Consider the following 22,706-nt stretch of genomic DNA (forward strand, 5'->3'; position numbering starts at 1 on the left):
GGTCTCCTGCCCTGCTGACTCCTGGTGCTCACCCCCTGTGCTGGGAGGTGTGAACAAGGCTGGCCACATCCACCCTCTGCGTATTGGATGTCGATGGGATAGAGGAGGCCTTGCCCTGCCTTTCATACTACAGGCCAGATTCTCATTGGTTCCTAGGGGTTGGAGCTTGGCCCTGTGACTTCTCCATAGACACCATCCCTTGCCCTCATGCTGGTGCAGAGATGGGGAGACATCCAGTCTAGGGCCTTGATTTTTTCTGTCTCAGTGATAGGAGCGCTGTCCTGGCTTAGAAGAGGGTGTTGGCTCTAGATGGAGCAGACGTGCTTGTTGATAAACTGAGACTACAGTCACTTGGTGCCACACTGCACTCCTGTTCCATTAGTTATCCACAAGTGTGCTGAGCTCCCTGTCTGGTGCACAGGGCCACTTGTCAAGCACTTCTGGGATTTGGTGTGTTCCTTTAGTGTCAGATGACATTTCACTATGGGGGAGGCTCAGAAACAGTCCTTCCTGGTCCCAGCTGCGTTGCTGGAGTCGTGGGAAGCTGCCTGAGGAGAAGCTAGCCGAGGGAGGAGCCTGAGGTGTTTGGATGCAGCTGAGCCAGCCTTGCAGCCTCCCAGGTCACTGCACCAAATGACCTGGGCCCAGAGTTCCGAACGTCACCAGCGTGCCAGGACGTGGTCTTGTACAAAACACACTATGGACTTCACATCTGTAGCTGGGGAGGGGGCTGGCTTTCCCATGTGATGAGGTTGGACTCCATCTCTGCTGCTGCTACTGTGAGTCCTGTGCTTGTCCTCAGGCTTCCTAGGACTCTCTCTTCTTGATGTCTCATGCAGAGAAGGAAGTGTTACATGGTGAGAATCACTACCCGCCTGCCCACAGAAGCCACTGTCCTAGCCACTTTGTGACCTTCCCTCCTCTGTCCCAGGACCATTCTTAATGGAAACTTCTGGTTCTTGGGTGCAGTCTAGTAGGAAAGAGAGGCTTGGCATTTTTTACTTCGCACTGGGCTGTCCTGAAGCAGACCTTCCCTTTTCCTCCTATTTCTTGGTTTCTGGGATTGAGCCGCCATAGAAAAGTGGATATCTTCCAATGGTTTGGGCCCATCCTGCTGGTTTTTTCCTAGGTTTCTCGCTCAAGGAAGTATAACTTCCCCAGTGCCTCACCACCTTCCAAAAGCAGGCACAGTTGTGCGTGCTCAGTACCCTGCATGAGCCCATGTGCGGTGCTGCTTTTCCTAGCACTTACTCTGTCTGCCCTTTGCTTCTGCTGGAGGTTGGGACCAGTCCAGCCAGCTCGGGAGCTTGGCTATGGGCTCAGCCATGGGCTCAGTCACCTCTAGAGTAACCTTGATTTTTAACTTTCTTTTTCTCCATGCGGAGCGCACAGGGTTGCTGGCAGGCAGAGCTAAGGGGGGGACTGGGTGGGGGACTCTGGCAACTAGGAAGGGTGAAGGGGAGCACCACTTGTGTACTTATGGGTGGGTTTGGTTTTACAAAGAATGTGCCTTTAGGTGTTTTTTTAGGAGCAATGGCTACCTCATTCCTGTGTATCACAACCAGTGTCAGGCAGGGTGGGTGAGAGGTCTCACCCTGTGTGAGGTGGGATTCCCAGGTGCTGGCAGCAGAAGAAATGTTCTTGAAGCCCAGGCGTACGAGTGCATGATTGTGCTGTGCCTTTCAGCACAGATGCAGGACCTTGGCAGTCCTCTGCCTCTGTTTTGCTGCTTCGTCTCTGGGCTTATGGCAGGCAGTATAGTTTCATGGAGGCCAGTTGGCTGGCATCCTTGCATTCTATTAGCAGCGGGGTCCCTAGGGTGGGACAAGGCCTCCTGGGGGAATGTCTGGATTCACAGCCTTCCTTTGTAACCTGGACAAGACAAAGCTAGAGATACACGGACCCAAAAACTTTTAAAAATATGTGGTGACTGTAGAATGTGGATAGTTAAAAGAACTGTAAATAAGGGAAATAGAGTAGAAGAAACAATTTGGCATCTTTCCAGTTCTCACTTAGTCGAGGACATAGGATATGCATATTTGTGTGTGGCTTATTTCCTGGTCACATTACAATAGAAGTAAAAGGTTTTATAATTAAAATCTCTTGATCAAAATTATTTTATTGGTAGTGTTCCTCTCATGAATGTATCCTGCCGTCCATAATGTCCTGTTTTTGGATCCTGAGATTATTTCCAGTTTTTGCTGTTACCAGGGATGCATTTCCTAATGCATGGCTGGGTTTTGGATTGTTTCCTGATACTTCCCAGAAGTGAGTTACTGGGTCACTTTGGTGCCCTTGAGTTGTATCAGCCAGTCATCTACCAGGAGTTCAAAGATGTAAGCTAGGACTCCTATGTGGTGTCCACGCATTTGACATTGGGACACAGTGGCCACATGTCGCAACTTTGCATATGTGAGCTATTGCACGCAGGGGCAAATGCTGGTTCTGTGAAAGAAGTGCTGAGATTGGGCCTGAGCTGGTAGCCCTCCATGTCATATCTCTCAAGTCTGCTCCCTCAGAGCAGAAAAGAGGTACCTTGTTGAATGCTCCATGGTGCTGTGGCCCAATGAATGGCCAGAGCTCAACCAGGGGCTGAGTTTGGGTTTTTGGTGTACTAGGAAAATTGGTGTGCCCTGTTCTGTGTATGCCTGGCTCTTGTATCTGACGTTACTTGTGTAAATGAGAAAGCTGACATCACTGTCACTACAGTGGGATTTACTAGGGTACACAGGGTAGCTGCACTACCTTCTACTTCTTTCCTAAATTTTATCTGTCACTGAAGATAAAACCAGAACAGAATATTTCTCCATTTCCAACAGTCCCTATGTTTTTATCTTTTAACATTCTATTCTTTTGGTATATGGAAACTTAATATAACTCTCAAGTTACAAAGAATTATCATCAGAGATACTTCCCTAATGTGCCACCTGCATGGACCCCTCTCTCCTCCCAGGCCCTCCTGCCTAGTGACCATGTAGGAGCCAGGCCCACAGCTTTCAGGATAGAGCTTGAATTCCTTTCTGGGTGGATGTGTGTTGGAAGGTAGAGAAATGTAGTCACTCAGAAGAATGAGAGAATGTGTTGCTAGGTGTTCTCTTCCTAGCTCATCTAATCCAGTGAACACTATTGCTGTTTTCATTAGAATTTGTGGCTAAAAGAAAATGAGCTTTTCCTCCCAGGAGTCCTCAATTACAAGAAAACCAGTCAGCAGCAAATTAGATTTAAGCATTCATTCCTTATTTCTTTTGTTTCTTCGTGGAAAAAAATTGCAACTCTCTTATACCACCTTACTTCCAGGTCTTTCTCCCTCTGGAAGGAGCACTGTTGAGTGGACACTGGCTCAGATGGGCTCCTCTGAGTGCAATGCATTGGTTGGTGTAAATGGACACTGTTTACTGTTACCCTTGTCCGACCACAGGCTGAGAGCTGAAACCAGGAGAGAGTTGCTTTCAGCCCCTCCCTGGGTTCCAGGAGTAGGCCTTCGGGGGAAGAGTATTTCCTGAGGCTTCCTGACCTCACACCTTCACCAAATCCCACTTTGTGTCTAATTGGGTGGTGAATGGTGGGCTCTTCAGGACCGTGCTCGTGTTTTGGCAGATACTAGAATGGCTTCCTCGACCCTCACCCCCAGGTAGTTCTTTTGTTGGGGTGGCTGCAGAAATGTCTGCTCCCAGCCCTATGTGAGGGCTGCCCCATTCCCACAGCTATTGGAAGATTCAGGTTGGAATCTGCTACTGCTTGTGTCACCCCCAGCTTGCGGTGCCTGCTGCATGTGACCCGTGGATGTGAGTGTGGAATACACTTATGATGCCAGAAGTCTCCCCTAGGGCCTTTCCCCTGCTTCAGAGCTCTGTCCTGGCATACCTTGCCGCACAGATTGAATGGTCATCATTGCCGCTTCGTTTCAATCTCATAGACTGGCTCACAACCCCCTGGGACAGATGTTTTGTTTTTCCATGGATCATCCCACTTTCTTTCTGAGGTGCTGAGTTGTTATAGTTTAGTTTCATCCGAACAGTTGTGAGTGTATGCAGGCCTGTTCTCTATCCCCAGCTCAGAGCCCAGAGTGAGTGACCATGTCTCAGGAGACCACTGGTTATCATCAGTGCAAGCCAGGCCTTGACCTACAACAGTGCTGCCCTGGTGCTTTCAGAAGTATAAGTTGATGAGGAGAGTGGTCCTGGTACCTGCTGGAATTCTGGAGTCTGGAGTCTTCTTGTATGTTTAGGAACAGACCTGACCCATGTCCCTGGGGGAGGTGCACTTCCTCATGAGCTTGAGATTTCAGGCCGACTCCTAGGCTTCCCTTGCCCACCTCCCCCTGATTTTAGTTATAAACTAGTTCCCCAGTAGAAACTCAGACTCCTGGAGGAGAGGACAGCTTGAGTTCAGGGCCCCCTGGAGGAGAGGACAGCTTGAGTTCAGGGCCCCCGAGGTGTTTTCATACTATTGGGAATGAAAGGTACTGTGAGCCAGCTTACCTGGACTCTTCCTCCATTTTAATGACAGCCAACTTCTAACCAGCTTTGGTGGAGTATACTCTTTCAGTCTGTCCCAGGAGCCTGGTCTCTCAGAAACACCACCCCTGGCCCTTGAGGTCTGGTCTTGAAGGCTCTGTGGGCACAACAAGCAGAGGCTTATTGAAGGAGAGCCACCAACAGAATAGAAAGGTCTGGAGGGCAGCACTCTTGGCGGTTCCTCTAGATTCCTGATGCCTGGATGGGCCTCAGTGCTGTGGGCTTGAACACGTAGACCAGGCTGCCCCTGGACCCTGAAGGCCTCTCACCCTTGTCATGGAGCTCCTTGTCACAGAGGCTGCACACCCCTTTCCACCTGCCCCTGCACTGCGTTTCTTTGTTGCGATCACCTTGTCTGTTGTCCCTCTGTCCTCAAGATGATTGCCGCAGCCTTGGCCCAAGGCGGGATGCAAGTAAGAGCCCGGTTCCCGCCCACCACCGCTGTGTCTGCCGTCCAGTCAAGCTCCATCCCTTTGGGCGGACAGCCCTCAGCACAGGTATTTACGGGGCGGTGCCCAGGGCCCCTGGGAAGCTTGGGGTCCTCTGAGCGCCTTTGTGAGGCACACTGTAATTTCTGTGACTTCCTTCACAGTGGCTCTCAGAGTGCCTAACCAAGCTTACATGAGGCCAAACCCAGCTTGTTTCTTGAGGGGATGTGAGTAAATATCTGGGCTTATTTTTATATTAATATTTTGGGTAGTTCTGATGTTTTTATTTTCTAGAGAATGTGGGAGCAAAATATCTTTTAAAAATGTTAGCGTTTTAGCCCTAGCCAGTTTGGCTCAGTGGTTAGAGCGTCGGCCCATGTACTAAAGGGTCCCGAGTTTGATTCTGGCCGAGGGCATGTACCTTGGTTGCAGGCTTGATCCTGGCCCTGGTCAGGGTTTGTGCAGGAGGCAGCCAATCTATGTGTCTCTCTCTCATTGATGTTTCTCTCTCTCTCTCTCCTTTCCATTCGCTCTAAAAAAAAAAACAATGGAAAAAATATCCTTGGGTGAGGATTTAAAAAACAAAGAAAAAAAAATGAGTATTTTAGCCCTGGCTGATGTGGCTGAGTTGGTTGAGCATCGTCCCATGCACCAGGAGGTCTCCAGCTTGATTCCTGGTCTGGGCACATGCCCGGGTTGCAGGCTTATTCCCCAGTAAGGGGCATGCAGGAGGCAGCCAGTGGATGTTTCTCTCTCCTTCTCCCTTCCTCTTTCTCTAAAATCAATAAAAACATAATTTTTTAAAAAGTGTTAGCGTTTTAGTTAGTTATGCTGTTGTCATTTTCGTGGTAAAAATAAAACAGAAGCTAAGCAAATAGTTTTGCTTTCTAGGGCTGTGCCATCTTAATACTATAGCCACTAGTCATATCTGGCTATTTACATTTAAATTAATTAACATAAAACTAAAAATTTAATTCCTCAAGTTACAGTCAGTTGAAATTCATTTACATTTTAAGTGCCCAGTAGCCCCATGGGGAAGTCAGTGACTTCTCATACTGGACAGCACAGATCGTCAAACAAGTAAGTCCATAGAAGCAAAAAGTTTTCAGACCATGCTGTTCTAGAGTTTGCTGTGTAGAATATAGAATTTACTACACACATCCCTCTTTCTAGGTAGTTAAAGACTTCTGTGTACATTACACATTTTTCGGGATATAAATTTCTGGTTCTTTATTATGGTAGGAAACTTGGAATTCTTTCATGTGCATTCCATGGGACAGACACCCTTCTAAGATTCTGAGAATAAAATTTAGATGAAGTTTTCTTATCTTATGGACTTTCTTTCCATTTTAGTGGGTTTGCTGTGAAAACCTCAGATTTGCCAAAACTTAACATTCATTTTAGGTTGTAAGGGAGATGCATGTATATTCCTAGCAGATAGTAGCCCCTGCACTTCCCTAACATTTCCAGGGTTTAACCCCCCCCCCCCCCCACACACACACACTTAGGGCCAGGCACACCTTGGGCATTTGGCTGGGCCATAGAGCTGGTTCCAGAATTGGTGTGCAGCTGCTTTTGGGTTAGTGTATTTCTAATCCAGTCTCTTCTGAAAAAAGATAGCTTATTCCAAGAATGTATCATTAAACCCAGGTCCGTGTGTCTCAGTAGGTTAAGCATCGTTCTGTGCACCAGAGTCATGGGTTCAATACCCTGTCAGGGCACATACACAGGTTGTGGTTTCAGTCTCTGGTCTGGGCGCATATGGGAGGCAACCGGTCGATGTTTCTTTCTCACATTAGTGTTTATCTCTCTCTATCCCTCTCCCTTTCTCTAAAATCAATTAAAAAAAAAATAAACATAGCCAGGAGCCACCCCTGCTGCTCCAACATGGTTCCCACCCAAGCTCTCAGCAGCGTGCACCTTCACACCTTGGCACATCTATATGGCATGTCATGTGGCTGCTATCTACCCCCGGCCATCTGCACGTAGCCCACAGGGGATGTGCTTCAGCATCTTCAATGCCTGTCTGGTTTTGTTCTTACCTTTGGCAACAGTTGAGTTCAAGAAAACAGGCAGAATAGAAACTTCTTTTTTCATCAGCCCTTCTTGAGACAGGCTTCATTGTCTCCACCTCTTCTCCATCCCCTGTCTCATTCATGTGCGGATGCTTCAGGGATGTGGATGGCTATAACTGAAGCAGAATTCTGTGCCACACACACACAGGGCACAGTGCCCTCACCGAGAGTGACATGGGTTCCTGTTCCAACACGTCCTTGGTGGGTATAAGCAGGTGGCTCCACAATGGGACTCACATTGCTCTGGAGAGTGACTCTGGGGACACATCACGTGCAGGAGACCAGGAACATGGGGCAGTTCCAGGGATGTCCAGTGGATGTGCGTGGTCCCAAGAGGGCTAGAGTGCACGGTTCCATCAGCCTTCCCTGAGGTTTCTTTGCAGCACAAGGCTCCCCAGACCTGCCTTGCTGCCCTCCAGTCCCGCTGCCCCTCTGCCTCTGGTTGCTTGCCCTTTGCCTGCTTTATGCATCCACCCTGCCTTCCATCCTGCTCCATGTAGGCCCCCTTTCTACTTGTCCTTCCTTCCCCTGGGAAACAGATGGCTCTGAGGTGCCTGTACTCCCCACTAGCCATGTGACTTTGAGTAGGTCACTTCCATCTGAGCTTTCACTTCCTGTGAGTGATGTGCAAGTGATGGGGTGGCCCTCAAGTTCCCTTCCCTGGGAGGTACAGCATTCTGTGGCTTTGCCAGTAGCTATGGTAGACATGCCCATGCTGTAGCAGAATGTGCCAGAGAGGTGAAAGGTTCAGAGCTGGACCTTTTCTCCCCTGATGGATTCGTCACAGAACTGAGGGAGCACAGCTGTCTTGCTCTCTCCTCTGTCCCAGAGGCCAGTCGGACCCGGCACAAACCTGAAGACCAGGGGTTACTGTTTGTTAGCTGCCTCACTAGGCCAGCTTTTCTTGACATGGGCCTTTGGGTGGCTGCTTCCCATCCCAGGTGTGTTATTGGTGACTCAGTATTTAGGGGTCCTGGGAGCTGTGGGCCTCCCAGCGCTGACATTGTAGAGAAGTCCTCTGAAGGGTAGTGTTTGCTGCCATCAGAAATTGCGCATTTTTCCAGAGGAGCTGTCAGATACAAAGAGACCTGGTTTGGATGTTGGAGGCCAAAGGGTTTCCTTGTAACCACAGTGGCCAGAGGGACAGAGCCCAGGGCTGGACACGAGAGGTCAGCTTGGGGAAGAGGCAAAACCACTGAGCTCGTGCCCCCAGCCTGGGCAGGCTGTTCTTCACTGTCCTAGACCCTCTGTTTCATGTCTCGGAGAGCATGTCAGTGGTTTAGTAGAACCCAAAAACGGTGTGGGCAAACTTTGCCCTATTTCCCCATGGTCTGAGTGCTGAAGGTACCTCTTAAAATACAGGGTGGGCAAAAGTAGGTTTACAGTTGTTCGTACGGAAAATAATACAGTGATTAATAAATAATAATACAGGAATAAAACTCTGGCCTGGCTGGCATGGCTCAGTAGTTGAGCATCAACCTATGAACCAGGAGGTCATGGTTCAGTTCTTAGGGCCCATGCCCAGGTTGTGGGTCCAATCCCCAGTAGGGGGGGTGCAGGAGGCAGCCGATCAGTGACTTTCTCTCATCATTAATGATTCTGTCTTCCCTCTTTTCCTCTCTCTGAAATCAATAAAAACATATATCAGAATAAACTCTTGTTTTGTGTACTCAAAACTGTAAACCTACTTTTGCCCCATTCTGCAGTTTCAGACACTTAGGTGGGAAGTGGACTGGAAAGTAGCCTTTCTGCTGCAGTGGCCTCATGCCAGCAGTGCCTCATTTTCCTTCAGAGAAGCACCAACTGAACACCTTCTAGAAGGGACAGCTGGTTGAGCAGAGACTAAAACACTCTGGGGCACATGGGGAGCTGGTGGGTCCCACGTGGTCAGGGAGATGCCCGGTGAAGCAGTCCGACCTGTGGGCAGGAAGAGGGCAAGGCACGAGGCAGCTTCAGGGACTAGGGCAGAGTGGCAGCAGGTTGGAGTCAGGGTAGGAGCTGGGGGGGTACAGGTGAGGAGCAGGGCTTTACAGGGAGGGTGCCCATGCCTGACAGGCTGGACCTAGGGTAGCGCCCTAGGGCCTTTGCTTCCCCTCCTTGGCACCATATGTGGTTCTCTGAACGGACTTTGCTGAGGCAACCTGTTCACCTTCCTGGGAGTTTGTTGGCACCTGAGTAGATTCTAGAGCATATTTTCTAGTGCAGGGGCCATGAGGCCCCAGGACTCAGTGAATCTGGGCACCGTGAGGGCAAGTCCTATACAGAAGCTTCTGCGCTTGGTTCAACTCAGTAAACTAAGCTGCCCCAGGCCCCGTTTGTGCCCCTGCTGATGTCAACATGAAACACCTGGAACCATTTTGCTCCCCTCAAGTTCCCTCACTCCAGCCCCTCTACTTCCAGTTTGGGTTTGTGCCCCTCTGACCCAGCCATGTTGGAAGTGTCATGATGTGGCCTCTGTGCCCCTGCAGCTTCATTTGGTACATTCGGTGAGAAGAGTAGGAAGCCAAAGAACAGGACAGGAAGGACATTTCTCTCCTGGAGCTTGGTTCAGGCCGTACGGGAGAAAGGGTAGGGCACCATGCCCTCCCTGGCCAGTGAGGTAGGCAGATGAGGGCGCCATCCTGTTTTCCTGGTGGGATCTGGGCTTCTCCAAATGTTCCTCTTGCCCCCTGACAAGAGGACTGGATGCAGCAACCACTCCAAGTGATCCTAACCCAGTATTCACAAAGCCATGGTGGAGGGGTATGTGGGAGAGGCATAAAGCTGTGGCCCCAGAGTGTAGGAGGTGACTAGGCTGTGGGAGAAACCACTGCCAGCCCTTGGGAGTGCTGAGGCTGGCAGGGCCTTTGGGGTGACCCCAGTGTGTCGAGGGGCCGGACCTTTATGCCACCGTCACCAAGTACTGGGCGAGGCAGCTCTCTCTTTAGGGCTCATTCCAGGAGAGGCTGGTTACCCAGGACTGGCAGGCAGGCAGGCATCTCCCCGTAGCTGTCCTCACCACCCGAAGGACAGTGGTTGTCTCACACATCCTTGTTCCTGATTCCTGGGGCAGCGTGGTTTCATCCTGTGGAGTTCACACGGGAATAGGGCACTTCCCTAGTGATGACAGTGGTGCAGTTGACTCTGTTGTGTCTCCTCAATGAGAACTGCAGGGAGTAGGGTGAGCCCTGGCTCTGCAGACAAGGAAACGACTTCTGAGAATGATGCCGAGACACTTGCCTCTCTCAGTGGGACCTGCGGGTCCAGACTGAGGAGCCCCAGGTGAGGCGTGCTGGTGAGGGCTGATACAGGGGTCACTTTGCTCCCATTAACTGCAGGACTCAGTTTCCTGCTATGGCTGGGGGCTGAGGGAGCTCACGGAAGCACACAGGAAGATGATCTCACCCGTCACTGAGCGGGACTTAAAGAGAGGAGAGCTCACATCCAAGGCCATAAGCCTTCCTGGCTTCCCACTCCAGTCTCCAACACTGTGAGGCGGGGACATGGTGCTTGTCCTAGCGCAGAAGCCCACTTCTTCATGGGTCTCCCACCATGGAGCAAAGGCTACCCAGCCTGGTCTTGACCACTGTATGCTTGTGTGTGTGCCCACGAGGTGGGGCGTGTGCCTGCATTAGTATTTGAGAAGCAGGGCATCAAAGAAAGACAAGGGCATGCAGTGAGGCAGTGAGACGAGAAGGGGCTGTGTGTACAGCCACGTGGGGTCCGCAAGCCTGGGTGGGTGGGAACAAGGGGAAGTGGGAGTGAAAGTGTGTGGCAGGCGAGCAGGCTGAGCCCCCTCCCCTTCCAGGTCAGCCAGAACAGCCTCACCATGCTGTCCTCACCATCGCCGGGCCAGCAGGTGCAGACCCCGCAGTCGATGCCCCCTCCCCCACAGCCGTCCCCACAGCCCGGCCAACCCAGCTCGCAGCCCAACTCCAACGTCAGGTAGGCCTGGCCGGGGTGCCTCTCCCTGCCTGGCTCATAGGGAGGGCCCTGCCCGGTGCCCACAGCTCACAGACACGCTCACTTTCCCTTTGCTGCAGCTCCGGCCCTGCCCCATCCCCCAGTAGCTTCCTGCCCAGCCCCTCACCACAGCCTTCCCAGAGTCCAGTGACAGCTCGTACCCCGCAGAACTTCAGTGTACCTTCCCCAGGACCTTTAAACACCCCTGGTAAGTTGGGCCTGGGGTGGGCATAGCCTGAGGCCCAGAGCCCATCGTGTCACTCACATGTAACCCTGGGAGATGAGATGCTGAGAGTATCACGTGTAAGGGGTGGGCAAACGTGAACCCCTCGGAGCCCAAGCACCCCACCTTGAGGGTTTGCAGAGAGTCGGGCCTTTGTAGGCTCGGCTGGGCTCACTAGGCTCTGTCCTGCAGTAAACCCCAGCTCAGTCATGAGCCCAGCGGGCTCCAGCCAGGCTGAGGAGCAGCAGTACCTGGACAAGCTGAAGCAGCTGTCCAAGTACATCGAACCCCTACGCCGCATGATCAACAAGATTGACAAGAATGAAGGTGAGGGTGGCACCTGTGTCCTGCACGGGGGTTGGGACAGGACCTACAGACCCCCAGGCTGTGCCTTAGCATCTCCTCTTCTGTTCCAGATAGAAAAAAGGACCTGAGTAAGATGAAGAGCCTTCTGGACATCCTAACTGACCCCTCCAAGCGGTGAGCTTTGTCCTCAGGCCCCCCAGGGGAAGGGTGGTATTGTGCCCACAGCTCATGGGGGTTCCCAGGCTGCTTATCGGCCCAGCCTAGGACAATGCAGAGTTTAGAGAAGGGGCCTATGGCTCTACTTAGTTGTGTCTGCTGGGACTCCAAGCCCCTACCCCCACCTTTGCCAGCTGTGGGCAGCTGCTGGGGCCCTCACACTTCTGTGTGGCTGTCACATCTCCCTGTGGCTGTCACAGCTTTGTCTCATCAGGCCATTGGCCAGATCTGGGCTTTCAGTGACCCTCACAAATCCTGCTGGCCGAGACAGGCCTCAGTCTGACCTTCAGTCCTGCCCCTGACTTGCCAGTAGCCTTGGGCAAGCAACTGTGTCTTAGTTATCCCATCTGCAAAAGGGGTAGCTGTGGCTCACATGCATTAGCTATGAAAATGAAATAAGACAGTGCCTTAAGAGGCACTCGGAAGGCAGCAGAGTTCCAGGTTCTTGACACAGCCCCATAGAGGATCCCAGGCTGCCACAGAACTATGGGTGTGGACTGACCTTCCAGTTACTTCCTTTGGTTCAGGCTGTACTCTCCTTCTTAAAGGTCTTCCTGATTTGCTTTTTTGGACAGAATGCTAGACACTGCAGGACTGGCCTGTTAGAACTCAGTGGCCCACCAGGCCTTGTTGGGCTGACCCCTCATTGGGGTTTTAGGGCCTCTGTCCCACCTCTTGGCCCATTACACCTATGCCTTGTTCTGCCAGTCAGGACTGAGCAGCTCCTGGGGGTGGGACCACCGTGCCTTATACTCTGGCTTCCTGTGGAGGTTTCTAGTAGCCAAGGCCCCAGGGCTGGTTCTATCCAGGAGAGTCCAGATGGGTGTAGTTGAGATTAGCACATGAGAGCTGCCAGCTCCCCTCTCGCACAGAGGGTCAGCCACATACCCTCTCCCCGCAGGTGCCCCCTGAAAACTCTGCAGAAGTGTGAGATTGCCCTGGAGAAACTCAAGAATGACATGGCCGTGGTGAGTGGGGTGCTGTGGTCTGGTGAGGTTCTGAGGGCCGTAGGCATCTCTGGGAATGTCAGGGCTCATCCGACGGCAACTCAGAACCACACACTGGGAGGAGTCTTCACAGTCCAGGGTGGGCAGAGGGGGCTCGTCGCTCAGCCTGGGGACCCTGCTTGGAGTCTTCTTCCAGGTAGGTCTGCTGTGGGTGTTGGGGATGTGGGAGAAATTGTCCTGCAGCTGTGGCCTGTGGGTGCTTCCTTCATCTCCCAGGCTTGTGGGTTTTCTTTTAAGCTGCATCCGCCATCCTGCCTCCACTTGCCTAGCCAGGGCCAGGCCCTGGTGGGAAGGGACTTGGGGAGAATGTCTCCAGGATTGGCCATCTTTGTCTGCAGGGGTTGGAAGTGGTGGGGAAGCCTTGGGAAGCATGGCTGTAAATAAGGTTGAGGGCCTTGGGGTCTGGAGAGCCCTCCTAAGAGAAGGCTGCTGACCCCGCCCATCTTGTACCAGCCCACGCCCCCACCACCCCCGGTGCCACCAACCAAACAGCAGTACCTGTGCCAGCCGCTCCTGGATGCCGTCCTGGCCAACATCCGCTCACCCGTCTTCAACCATTCCCTGTACCGCACATTCGTGCCAGCCATGACTGCCATCCACGGCCCACCCATCACGTATGTACAGCCCAGGGCTTAGCCTTGAGGTGGGCGGCAGGTGGCGGATTACAGGCCACAGCGTAGCCCAGTGTGGTCACCACGGTCGCCTCCTCCAGGGCACCGGTGGTGTGTACCCGGAAGCGTAAGTTTGAAGAGGATGAGCGGCAGAGCATTCCCAATGTGCTCCAGGGGGAGGTGGCCAGATTAGACCCCAAGTTCCTGGTGAACTTGGACCCTTCTCACTGTAGTAACAACGGCACCGTCCACCTGATATGCAAGCTGGGTGAGTACGGGGGGAGGGCAGGGCTGGCGGGGAGTGAGCCCTGCACTGTAGGCCCAGGGCTCCATTTCCCCAGGCCGTGGGGGTGCTGAGAACACAGAGCTACCAAGCCTTGCCTCAGGACTGGCTTAGCCTCCCGCAGACACGCAGGCTCATACCACAACCCTAGGCCCACAGTCCTTTTGTCCCTCTCAGGAGCCTGCCTGCAGTGTCCTTGATCCTCACACACCTGGCCCCAGGACAGCTCCTGAGGGCTGGACCATGAGCCCAACACTCTCACCTCTCTCCTGTGTGCCAGGGAAGCCCCACCCTCCTGCCCAGATGTGGCTCTTCTTCCCTGAGGCCCTGGGGAGACTTGGAAACCCGAGTCAGAGTGCCCTCCAGGCTTTGCAGCCACACCAGAGCAGGGCTGTGAGGCAGGGTGAGCGGGTCACAGGCACAGCCTCTTGTGTTACAGATGACAAGGATCTCCCAAGCGTCCCACCACTGGAGCTCAGTGTGCCCGCTGACTACCCTGCCCAGAGCCCACTGTGGATCAACCGGCAGTGGCAGTATGGTAGGTGAACCGAGAGGACAGCTGTGAGGGAGTCCTCACAGCTGCTGCCTGGGGATCCAGGGCAGGTGGGGTCAACTCTGGGCAACCAAGGTTTCCTCTATGTTCCCTCCCAAGCTGAGGCCCCTCCCTCTCCTCCTCTGGCTCCCCCTTTGTGGACAGGAGCAGGTTGCCTAGCAACCACTGGAGAAAGAAGGGTCTCTGCCCCCACTGTGTCCCTTGTCCTGCAGCTCCAGGGCATCTGTTCAATAGGTGAGGAGCAAGCAGACCCAGGCCCAGCTGTTCCAGCAGCCCTTGTGCGCCTCTGCAGGGCCCACATGGGGGAACAGACAGGAGCCCGGGCTCATGGGAGCCCATCTGGGTGACATGGGTCTAAGACAGAGGCCCAGAGAGTTTCCCTGATGAGTCCCATGAGGCTCAGGGCTGGCACACAGAGGACCAGGAGTAGGACCCTGAGGCTGTCCCTGAGGGAAAGCCCTGCGCTCTAATTCATGTTCTAGTTCTCTAGTGACATGTTGGCCTAGGAGAACCTACCAGCCACCAGCGGTGCATGGGAGATGGCATCCCAGGTAGTCATGGCGGAGGACACAGTGCTCAAGGCCCTCTGCTTTGTTGCAGACGCCAACCCCTTCCTGCAGTCGGTGCACCGATGCATGACCTCCAGGCTGCTGCAGCTCCCTGATAAACACTCAGTTACAGCCCTGCTCAACACCTGGGCGCAGAGCATCCACCAGGCCTGTCTCTCTGCTGCCTAGCCGCCACCACCACTGCTGCATCTTGGGCTGCCAGCCTACCAGGGACCATGGGGTCAGCTGGCAGCCTTGTTGGGGCCACAGAGGATACATAATTCCTGTTGGACCTTTCTAGGTGTTGGCTCCTTTAGAGAGCCTGGGCTTAGGTTAGCTTTCCTGCTTTTATCTTTTGCTGTGGGGACCCACCAAACATTTCCCCACACTTGTACAGGACTGGAACAGGTGGCTGTGGAACTGGCTGCATCAATGGTGGGGGTGGCAGACATGCGCCCTCCCCGGGGCCTGCGCTCCTCCACCTGCTGTCCCTTTGACATCTGCAGGGCCTATGCCCTTCCTCAGCATCATTGGGGAGAAGTCAGGGCCTTGTTACAGGTCCTTGTGTGTGTGCCAGAAAACACTCAACCCATTTCTGTAGGGGAACATGGAAAACATAGGAAACCCTTGAAACACACAGAATTCTCTGCTCATAGGGTTGGGTTCAGAGTGTGCCACCGTTAGCATATGGGGCATGCCACAGGGAGGCTCCCAGATCCAGGGGTGCCGGCTACGTCTCAGAGGAAAGTGTGGCCTGTGGGTGGTTGCAAGTCCCCACTACCAACTGGACCTCATACCTCACGGCATTGTCCCTTCAAGCCCTGGGGGCCTGCTCAGCACTGTGGGGGTGCTGGGGAGCAGAAGATTCTGGGGAAATCCTGTCCCTGGCACTTTGTGCACTAGTTGGGCTCACTCTTGGGTCAGGGTACCATCTTCTGGACCTGGCGTCCTCACAGCCACTCCAGAGTGAGGGCTCCCTGATGAGGCACAGCTGACCCTCTGGTGACAGGAGATTCCCTCTTTTGTATGTGCACTACCATGTCTTCTGTGGTTCTTATAATAAATTTATTATTCCTGTGTTTGTCATGAATTTGTCACTGTGTGCCACACCACCCCTTTGAGTCCAAGGCCCACTCTCATTGAGGGGTGTTGTCAGGCCTGAGCCAGGCCCCCTTCCTTGGAGATGGCCATGGACGCCCAGACCTTAGTTCACCCTCATCCTGGTTCACCTCCAGGTTTCTGGCAAAGTCCCTGTTCTCTGAAGCTGGGAGAGGCAAAGATTAGCACTGAGGAGCACCCATGAGATGTAAGAGGAAGCTGCTGTACTGGCGATTGAGCGATTGATGATAGGCCCTCACAGGGTGGGAACCATTCTCCTGCACCCTTGACTGTGGCACTCCACAGAGGACAATGGGCTTGGCAGAGTGACTCATTGACTGATCGTCATGTAGACACAAGATGTTGCTGAGGCAGGTGGACGGTGTCTTTCCCGAGGAGTGTCTGGTCAGGCAGGAGACCCTGAGTGCCCATGCACCTGGAAGGCAGCCCCGGGCCAGGAAAGCCCGCTGTATCCAACCGGAGTGCACACTAAGCTTGTTTCCAGAGTGGCTGCCAGCGTTTCCTCCCCCCCCCCCCCCCATTATAGGGCTCAGAGTTAGGGGCCTCCCAGGGCAGTGATACCTGACAGCCAGCAAGGAACTAGACTCAGGACTGGGAGAAACAAGCTTTATTTCAACAATTGAGGTAATACTTTTAACATGTTCTTGTGTAAATGCAGAATAGCAAAATACTGAGCAAGAAAATAAACGTTTCTCAGTTCTCAGACCAAGGACTTTATCTGCCGTGAGTTTGTTTTATGTGGAATTAGAGTTCTTTTGGAATGCTACCTAGAGAGGGTTAGTGTCCCCAGCTGTGATCCAGACCTGGCCTCGGACCACTGAGGACTGCTCATGGCACTCAGAGCACGGAGCGGTGCAGCCGTCGGCTCTGCACCACCTGCAGCCTTTTCTGCCGCTCAGCGAAGTTATTCTTCAGGGTCTGCTTTAGTGCAGGCAGGATGGCACGCTCCGCCCCGGGCATTGGGCTCAGGATCAGGCTGGCAGGGGCAGAGGGCGGGCAGCGGAGGCGTGCCTGGGAGCGGCTGCTGGGCAAGGCTCGGAGCCAGGACGTGCTTTCTGCTGTGTCCCACCCTCCTCTCCTTGCAGGTGCCCCACCCATCCCCTGCCCCTGGACTCACCATTTCTTAGAGACACCCTTGGTGGGGACCTTGGGGAGCTGCATGGCCTCCTGGTCCCTGGTGAAGGGAGAGTAAGCGGTGAGCCCCATAGAACTGGGCCCCCACTTCGTTGGGACATGAGCCACACTGGGCACTCACTTAGGAGAATTCAGGCCAGCCTCCTCGGGGGCAGCCTTGGATGACCTGTGGGTCCCTTCCAGCAGAGACCTGAGATGCTGCAGCTGAAAGGTAGGGAGAAAAGGCATGGTGGCTGAGGCTGCAGAGCCACCAGGGCTGCCCCCCACCACCCGAGCCTCACCTCTTGGGCCTGCAGAAGGTTGGCATTCCACAGCTGGCGGATGACCACCTCACACTGCTGAAGCGAGGTGGGTTTGCGCAAGTGGGGGGGCAGGTTCATCAGGCGGGGCATCCCTGTCACCTGCTTGCCCTTGTGCTGGCTGCCCGCCACGGAGGTTGCCTCTGGATTAAAGGTCTCCACTTCGTCTCTGAAACAGTCATTGCAGCAGCCCAGAGGTGGTCTGCCGGAATTGGTCTAACCACCCACCAACTCTTCAGGGCACTCCCCTCACCATGGGGCCAGTGTAGGGAAGAGGGGCATCAATACAGCCTCGGGATCCTGGTTGCCTTCTGCTGACCAGGATGCACTGGGGGGGGGGGGCCCTCTGGGACCAGCTGTGATCTGGGCCCATCTCTTCTGCCCCTCACAAGGTACACTGAGGGTCAGATGTAGTTCAAGCTGTCCTGACCCCAAACCTGGTAAAGCTGGTCAAGAGGGAATCTAAGGGCTGCAGAGAAGCAGGAGCCTCTCCTGCTGGCTGTACTACCTGGGAGACAATGGGGTCCCTTTTCTGTGCAAAGTCCAGACTGCTGCTTTCCAGGGAAGGTTCCAAAACCTGGGGTATCCTGCTGACTGTGCCTTCCATTGACCAAGAGAGTTTCCCAGGGTGGAGCCTGGAAACCTGACTCACTATTCTTGGTGAAAAGCAAGCTCGTTTGGTGGCAGCCAGAATCTTTGAGAAAATAAGTTAGGGGCTGCTGCTGGCCCCCCCGTGGGCTCAGGTCAGCACAGGGACCCTGTAGGATCCCCAGCTTGGTTCATGCTGGAGGCCAGCCCATTTGGAAGGCAAAGTGATGGGCTGGTTCCAGGGTGTGAACCTACTAAATGCCTTACTTGGCCGGCCTCTGTGCCCCGGGGGCTTTGTCCAGTTTGCTGCTGTGAAGCGGGGCCGCAGCCGGGGGCTTCTCTTCCGGGTCCGTCTTCTGGAGAATGTCAGCTTTCGAGTCTTGCTTCTTGGTGCTGGGCTGAGGCTTGGCCTTGCCTTGAGAGTTGGCTATAGGTCAGACCCAGACAGGGCCAGTTACTGCGGCCATCAAGTGCTTGTTCCCAAGTCCTCCAGGATCAGCTGTGCGCACCCAAGGAACCCCCGCCCTGCCTTAGTTTCCTCCTGGTAAAGGGGAGATAGTAACAGAGCCTGCTCGAAAACATGAGTGAGGGCCTGAGGATGAAGCCTGTGGGCCGTGCCTGCTGAATGCCCTGACACCTGAAACTGCCAGTCTTCTCCCAGGGTTCGGAAAGTGCTGGAGGGCAGGGGAGGTGGCCCTGCAAGCTGCTCCCTAACTGAAGCTGCTCCCTAACTGAAGCAGCACCCCATCTGGGACAAAATGAAACTGAATGAGAGGTCTTGACCCAGCCTGCACAAGTTTACTTCCCAAGGACAAGGCCCATGGCCTGCCTGGGTCCTACTTAGAAATAGCAGAGGCCGCTCCTGATAAGAATCTCTGGCCTCTTGGGGAGGCAGACTGGGGAGAAGGGGCTCTTGACTTTGCTCCTCCTGCAAAGGACGCCACAAGCCCAGGGCTCTAGGCAGGGCCATCGTACCTGCGTCCTGCCTGCTTTGCAGGGATGCTACAAGCAGGGCGTCCTCGGCAGCCAGCTCACATTCCCTCTCCGGAAGACCATTCAGAGAGGTTCTGTCAGTGAGTCTGCCCACCACCATGCCGCAGGGTGGGACTGCTGTGGGACCTTGTGTGCCTCACTCGATCACATCACTCTTTGCGGCCAGGTCCACCCAGCCTTTGCAGCCTCTGCCAACCTGTAGTCCTGTCCCGCCCACCTCAGCCCCCCTTCTGATGGTTTCAGCTCACCACACCCTCCTTGGCTCCCTTCAGTTGCCCCTTAACCCTCAGGTCCTTGGGGCCTGGCAAAGGCACTGCCCCCACCTCTAGGGCTGCCCAACATTTGCCCTCCAAGCACGCTGAGGGTGCTGGCACGCTCACCTGACGATGAGTTCGAGATGGACTTGATGGACTGCAAGCTGGAATTGGAGATGCTACCTGTAGGTGAACACGCAGAGGTCAACCCAAGATCAAGCTTCTGCACAGCAAGGGGCTGGGCCCACCTGTGCCTGCCTCCTGGCCTTGCAGGCCCTGGGCCTGGGCATTCATGCAGAGCCCTCTCCAACACTCTGGTGAGGCAGCCCCAGACCTAGCCAGTGCCTGAGGGAGCCAAAACTGTGGGAAAAGTGGTTTCCGAAGGGTCATCCACAAAGGAGGGGGCTTGGGGCCTTAAAAGTAGGCAGGTCCTAAAGGAATACAACCTCTCCTGATGTCCCATCGGGGACCCCACATACACACTGCAGGACTGGAACCGCTAAATGGGCGTCACTGTTTATCTAGGACAGTTCACTGGAGCTGCTCCACCCCACTGGAGAAGGGCCCTCACCATCCCATTCTCTGTGTCCTCCAGGAAGAAAAAGCTTTGGGCAGCCCCCAGACTGGGGCATTCCAGGCTGGCACCACTCACCACTCAGGCTACCTCCCACTAACAGACCTGACCCCAAAGGTTAGTGGGGAGAACATGCCAAAACAGCCTGGGCTGGGCTTGGGGACAGGCAAAGTGAATGGCCACAGATGAGGAAGGGCTTTGGACAAGTGGCTGCAGGTCTCTGTGTCTGTGTTTTCTTCTCCCAGCCCCCACAGTTGCTTCTGAGATGGTAGGAAGGATCCCTGCCATCTGTCCCAGGGAGTGAGGGACCAGAGCCACAGGGCTCGGGCTGTGCTTTGCTGAGCTCCCCAGTGTTTCAGAGGGAAATGAGTAGGCCAGGGCTGCAAGCCAAGTGAAAGAGCTCACCAAGGTAGTGAGGCTGGGGAGGGCAGGGGAAGGGCCTGGGCAGCCCCCCACCTGCAGCTGCTCTGCCCACTGACCCTACTGTTCAGACTTCAGGCCTTGGGCTCCCTGAGAATGGCACCTTCTGTGTTTGTCACCCAGACCATTGCTGGGGGCAGTGGTGTCCAGATCCTCCAGGACCCCTCACCACTAGGACAGTGTGTGGGCCAGTGCAGCTGCTGAGTGGGCACAGGCAGTCTGGAGGGGCTACTCTTTTTTTTTTTTTAAATATATCTTTATTGATTTCAGAGAGAGGGAGAGAGAGACAGAAACATCAATGATGAGAGCCATTGATTGGCTGTAGCCCGCAACCCGGGCATGTGTCCTGACCGGGAATCGAACCCTGATCTCCTGGATCCTAGGTCGATGCTCAACCACTGAGCCATGCCTTGCTGGGCTGGAGGGGCTATTCTTGACATTAGTAACTTCCCATCAGGCCCTGAGGGCCTCAGTCTTACCTTTTTTCGGTGGCTTCTGATTCATTATTAGCCTGTAATGGAGATCTGGAAGCAAGCACATGTTCTCATCATTTTCAAAGCTACAGCCACTTTGAGAGAAGCTTGGCTTGCCCTACTCACCCCCTCTTGGCTGAGTCCCCAAGAGGCCTCAGGGACCCTAGGGCACCCTTTGCCTTGGGCACCCTAGGGCCAGGAATGCCTCTAGTTGTTCCCTGAGCCAAAGCCCCTGCGTGAATGAGAGCTTCGCCAGAAATCCCACCCTTCATCCCTGATGTCTTACGGGCACCCTCTGCCAGGTGGGGGCTTGGTTCCAGGGGTAGAGGGGTGAGTCAGGATGACCCAGTTTTCCAGGAGCCCCTGGCCATGGATGAGCAGATGTAGTCAGTGCTACAACCAAGTGATCCCCAAGACAGCTGGCCACATCCAGCCTGGTATCAGAGAGGGACTGGGGTGAGACTCAGGAAGACACGGGGAGGGGAGGATCCTGACAACGGATATCCAGTGTTGGAGGACTTGACACTCCAGGTAGAGGCAGCAGGAGAAAGGAGGGGAGTGAGAAAGCCAGGCAGGCCTAGATGTGTGCGGGAAGAGCTAAAGCTGACCAAGGCCAGGGAGAGGGGCAGGGTCCCATGGCGGAGGCCCCAAGTTCCACTTCAGGCTTGGCTCATGGGGCTGCGGAGCCTCAAGGGGTGGAAAGTTAGGAAGGAAGTTCTGCCCCGAGGAGACATAAGGGCACAGGGCCAGAGATGCCTGGGGAGGGGCTGGATGGGGCCCAGGGATCCTTCTGGGGCCAGCATGTCTGCCCTTGATCTGGGTGTGCTGAGTGTGTGAAAATTCACGAAGCTGTATACTTGTATGTTTTGCTTCTCTAAAAAGTTTTTTTAAATGAGGTGGGCCTGGCCCTGCCTACGGAGGAGAAGGCTGGCCAGGTAACTGTGGGAAATGATGGGGGGAGCGGAGCCTTGGCCTGGGGCAGGGAGCCTGAGCCCTGCGGGGTAGGACTCGGGGTGGGAGGCAGATCTTTTCTCTGGAGGGCCCAACCGCGGGGGGGCGCCGCGCCCCGGCCTCGCCACCCGGCCTCACCCTTGTTCTCTCGCTTCAGGTGCTCAATCTCCTCGTGGAGCTTGACCAGCGTCTCCGAGTGCTGCTGCTGCAGGAACTGCAGGCTCTTCTCCAGGTCCAGGACCCGCTTCTGCGCCTCGCTGAGCCCGGGCTGCCCCGGCTGCTGGAGGACCGCGGACGGGCGCTGGCGCGGGCGTGCTGCGCCCTGGGAGACCTGGGTGTCCGAGCTGGGGGGCGGCTGGCAGGCCGCCACCCCCACCGAGCTCATGTCGCCGCAGCTGCTGCCGCTGCTCGTCCACTCCGTGGCCGGGCAGCCCCGGCCTAGTGCCGCGTCGCCATGGAAACGGGCGTGACCTAGGGGGCGGGGCGTGAACGGGGCGGGGTCTGGGCGCTGGGGGGCGGGGTGTGCGAGTGGAGGCGGGGCCTGAGGCCTACTTCTGCCGGGCTGAGTGCAACGTAAATTAAAAGGAATCCTCGGGCTTAATTAACCGTCAGAGAATTGTCTCCTTTACAGCAGGCCTTAATATTTCATTTCGTTCGCTTGCTGTGTGTTAATGGTTCATTTTTTAAATAAATGATTTGATTACAGGTTCAAAAGTCAAAAGATAATGTTTCCACTTCCAATAACTGCAGAAACCCTCACGCATTATGAAATGTGGGCAAAATATATGAAGACAGCTGCGTGAGGCACTGGAGCTGATAATAGAGGGGTAATGCTGGGTAGCTTGGAGTCTCAGCAGGTGAGAAGCCAGAAGCTGTAACTCCCTTCCAATAGGTGATTGACCTAAACTGCACATGTATGGGTAAGATTCCAGGATCCCAGGGAAAGGCAGAGCTGCAAGGGCATGGAACTGAGAAGATTCATTTGCTATAAACTCCAGGGGAGACTTGGTAAACACCTCAGTTTTCCATTTAAATCCTAAAAGGGCATTACCTTGGGAATAAAGACTGGGTTCTAGAAATAAGGGCTTTGCACTAAGGTTTCGGGCAAAATCAAAATGTATCTGCCTGAATAAAATTTAAAGCCCAGCCTCCACAAGGCCGTGGTGATCCTCCAGTAATTCAACTCCCTAGC

At 54.4% G+C, this 22,706-nt stretch overlaps 2 protein-coding genes across 2 annotated transcripts in view; one reads left to right on the forward strand and one right to left on the reverse strand.

Moving 5' to 3' along the window:
* Positions 1-15,788, forward strand: part of MED15 (mediator complex subunit 15) — a 56,028-nt gene extending 40,240 nt beyond the window's left edge. The window contains exons 9-18 of the mRNA XM_016204336.2: positions 4,895-5,014; positions 10,808-10,944; positions 11,043-11,170; positions 11,378-11,512; positions 11,602-11,665; positions 12,609-12,675; positions 13,168-13,328; positions 13,427-13,593; positions 14,048-14,146; positions 14,762-15,788. Coding sequence (XP_016059822.1) covers positions 4,895-5,014; positions 10,808-10,944; positions 11,043-11,170; positions 11,378-11,512; positions 11,602-11,665; positions 12,609-12,675; positions 13,168-13,328; positions 13,427-13,593; positions 14,048-14,146; positions 14,762-14,898 — 1,215 coding nt within the window. The 3' untranslated portion in view covers positions 14,899-15,788. The remainder of the gene's footprint in view (positions 1-4,894; positions 5,015-10,807; positions 10,945-11,042; positions 11,171-11,377; positions 11,513-11,601; positions 11,666-12,608; positions 12,676-13,167; positions 13,329-13,426; positions 13,594-14,047; positions 14,147-14,761) is intronic.
* Positions 15,789-16,352: 564 nt separating this feature from the next.
* LOC107530492 (coiled-coil domain-containing protein 74B) lies at positions 16,353-21,899 on the reverse strand. The gene is made up of 8 exons (XM_016204264.2): positions 21,653-21,899; positions 20,570-20,614; positions 19,223-19,279; positions 18,117-18,276; positions 17,244-17,430; positions 17,084-17,166; positions 16,946-17,002; positions 16,353-16,804 (listed from the first exon to the last, which is right to left on the reverse strand). The coding sequence occupies exons 1-8, from the start codon at positions 21,897-21,899 to the stop codon at positions 16,666-16,668; spliced, it is 975 nt and encodes a 324-aa protein (XP_016059750.1). The 3' UTR covers positions 16,353-16,665.
* Positions 21,900-22,706: the final 807 nt, after the last annotated feature.

This window comes from Miniopterus natalensis, chromosome 20 (genome assembly GCF_054644295.1).
Source record: "Miniopterus natalensis isolate mMinNat1 chromosome 20, mMinNat1.hap1, whole genome shotgun sequence".
NCBI lineage: Eukaryota > Metazoa > Chordata > Mammalia > Chiroptera > Miniopteridae > Miniopterus > Miniopterus natalensis.

What these genes read in the sequence shown, in the direction of transcription:
- LOC107530492 (XM_016204264.2), bottom strand. Translation starts at nt 21,899, where the DNA reads ATGAGCTCGGTGGGGGTGGCGGCCTGCCAGCCGCCCCCCAGCTCGGAC. An exon ending in TCAGAAGCCACCGAAAAAAG is followed by an intron (nt 19,280 to 20,569) that starts GTAAGACTGAGG and finishes GTTCACCTACAG; the next exon opens with GTAGCATCTCCAATTCCAGC. An exon ending in GCTGGCCTGAATTCTCCTAA is followed by an intron (nt 17,003 to 17,083) that starts GTGAGTGCCCAG and finishes TCCCTTCACCAG; the next exon opens with GGACCAGGAGGCCATGCAGC.